Below are 631 nucleotides of genomic sequence, written 5' to 3'. Positions count from 1 at the left end.
GAATATAGATGCAAGTGAAATAGAATGAATTAATGAATAACCATCTTCTTCCTAGAGGGAGAGAAAGAACGAAAAGCTTAAGACTCATTTGCTTTCATGAAGCAAACTTATGAGAGCGAAAGAAGCTGAAGAATTAAAAAAAAAAAAAAAAGATAGAGAGAGAGTTGGAGAGAGAAAAAAAAACTTTTCTTCTCTTCTTCAAAAATCTTTGTTATCAAACACCTAGAAGATTAGGACATGAATGATATAAACAGCCAGCAACGCCATAGCCCTCCCTATCTCGATCGATAATCCTAATGCTACCGTGCAGGCTACTACAACATCAATGACAAGTTATACTGCGATGTCCACGCCAAACAAGCCGCTCGCCACAACCCGCCTGCACCCAACATGGAACCTGTTGTGGTCAAGCCGTAAGTGTCTCTCAACCGGGCCTCTCCTGCCAACATCATCTCTCAAAAAAACCCACTTATCTCATCGGGTTTCTCCTGCCTACATCATGTCTCTAAAAAACCCACTTATCTCATCGGGTTTCTCCTGCCTACATCATCTCAAAAACCACATTTTATCTCAACTAATTTAATTATTGTTGTGTAGCGTCTTTGTAGTTGGGAGACTGTGATGTTCCTTT

General features: G+C 40.1%; 1 protein-coding gene across 1 annotated transcript in view; it reads left to right on the top strand.

The window, feature by feature from the left end:
* Positions 1–631, top strand: part of LOC119591919 (PDZ and LIM domain protein Zasp-like) — a gene marked incomplete in the record, with an annotated part of 137,443 nt that overhangs the window by 118,048 nt on the left and 18,764 nt on the right. The window contains 1 exon segment of the mRNA XM_037940673.1: positions 311–413. Within this exon segment, the coding sequence (XP_037796601.1) occupies positions 311–413 (103 nt within the window).

Source organism: Penaeus monodon, chromosome 29 (assembly GCF_015228065.2).
Source record: "Penaeus monodon isolate SGIC_2016 chromosome 29, NSTDA_Pmon_1, whole genome shotgun sequence".
In the NCBI taxonomy this organism is placed as follows: Eukaryota; Metazoa; Arthropoda; class Malacostraca; order Decapoda; family Penaeidae; genus Penaeus; species Penaeus monodon.
The sequence above is the reverse complement of the archived record's forward strand: the minus strand, read 5'-3'. Positions and strand labels throughout refer to the sequence as shown.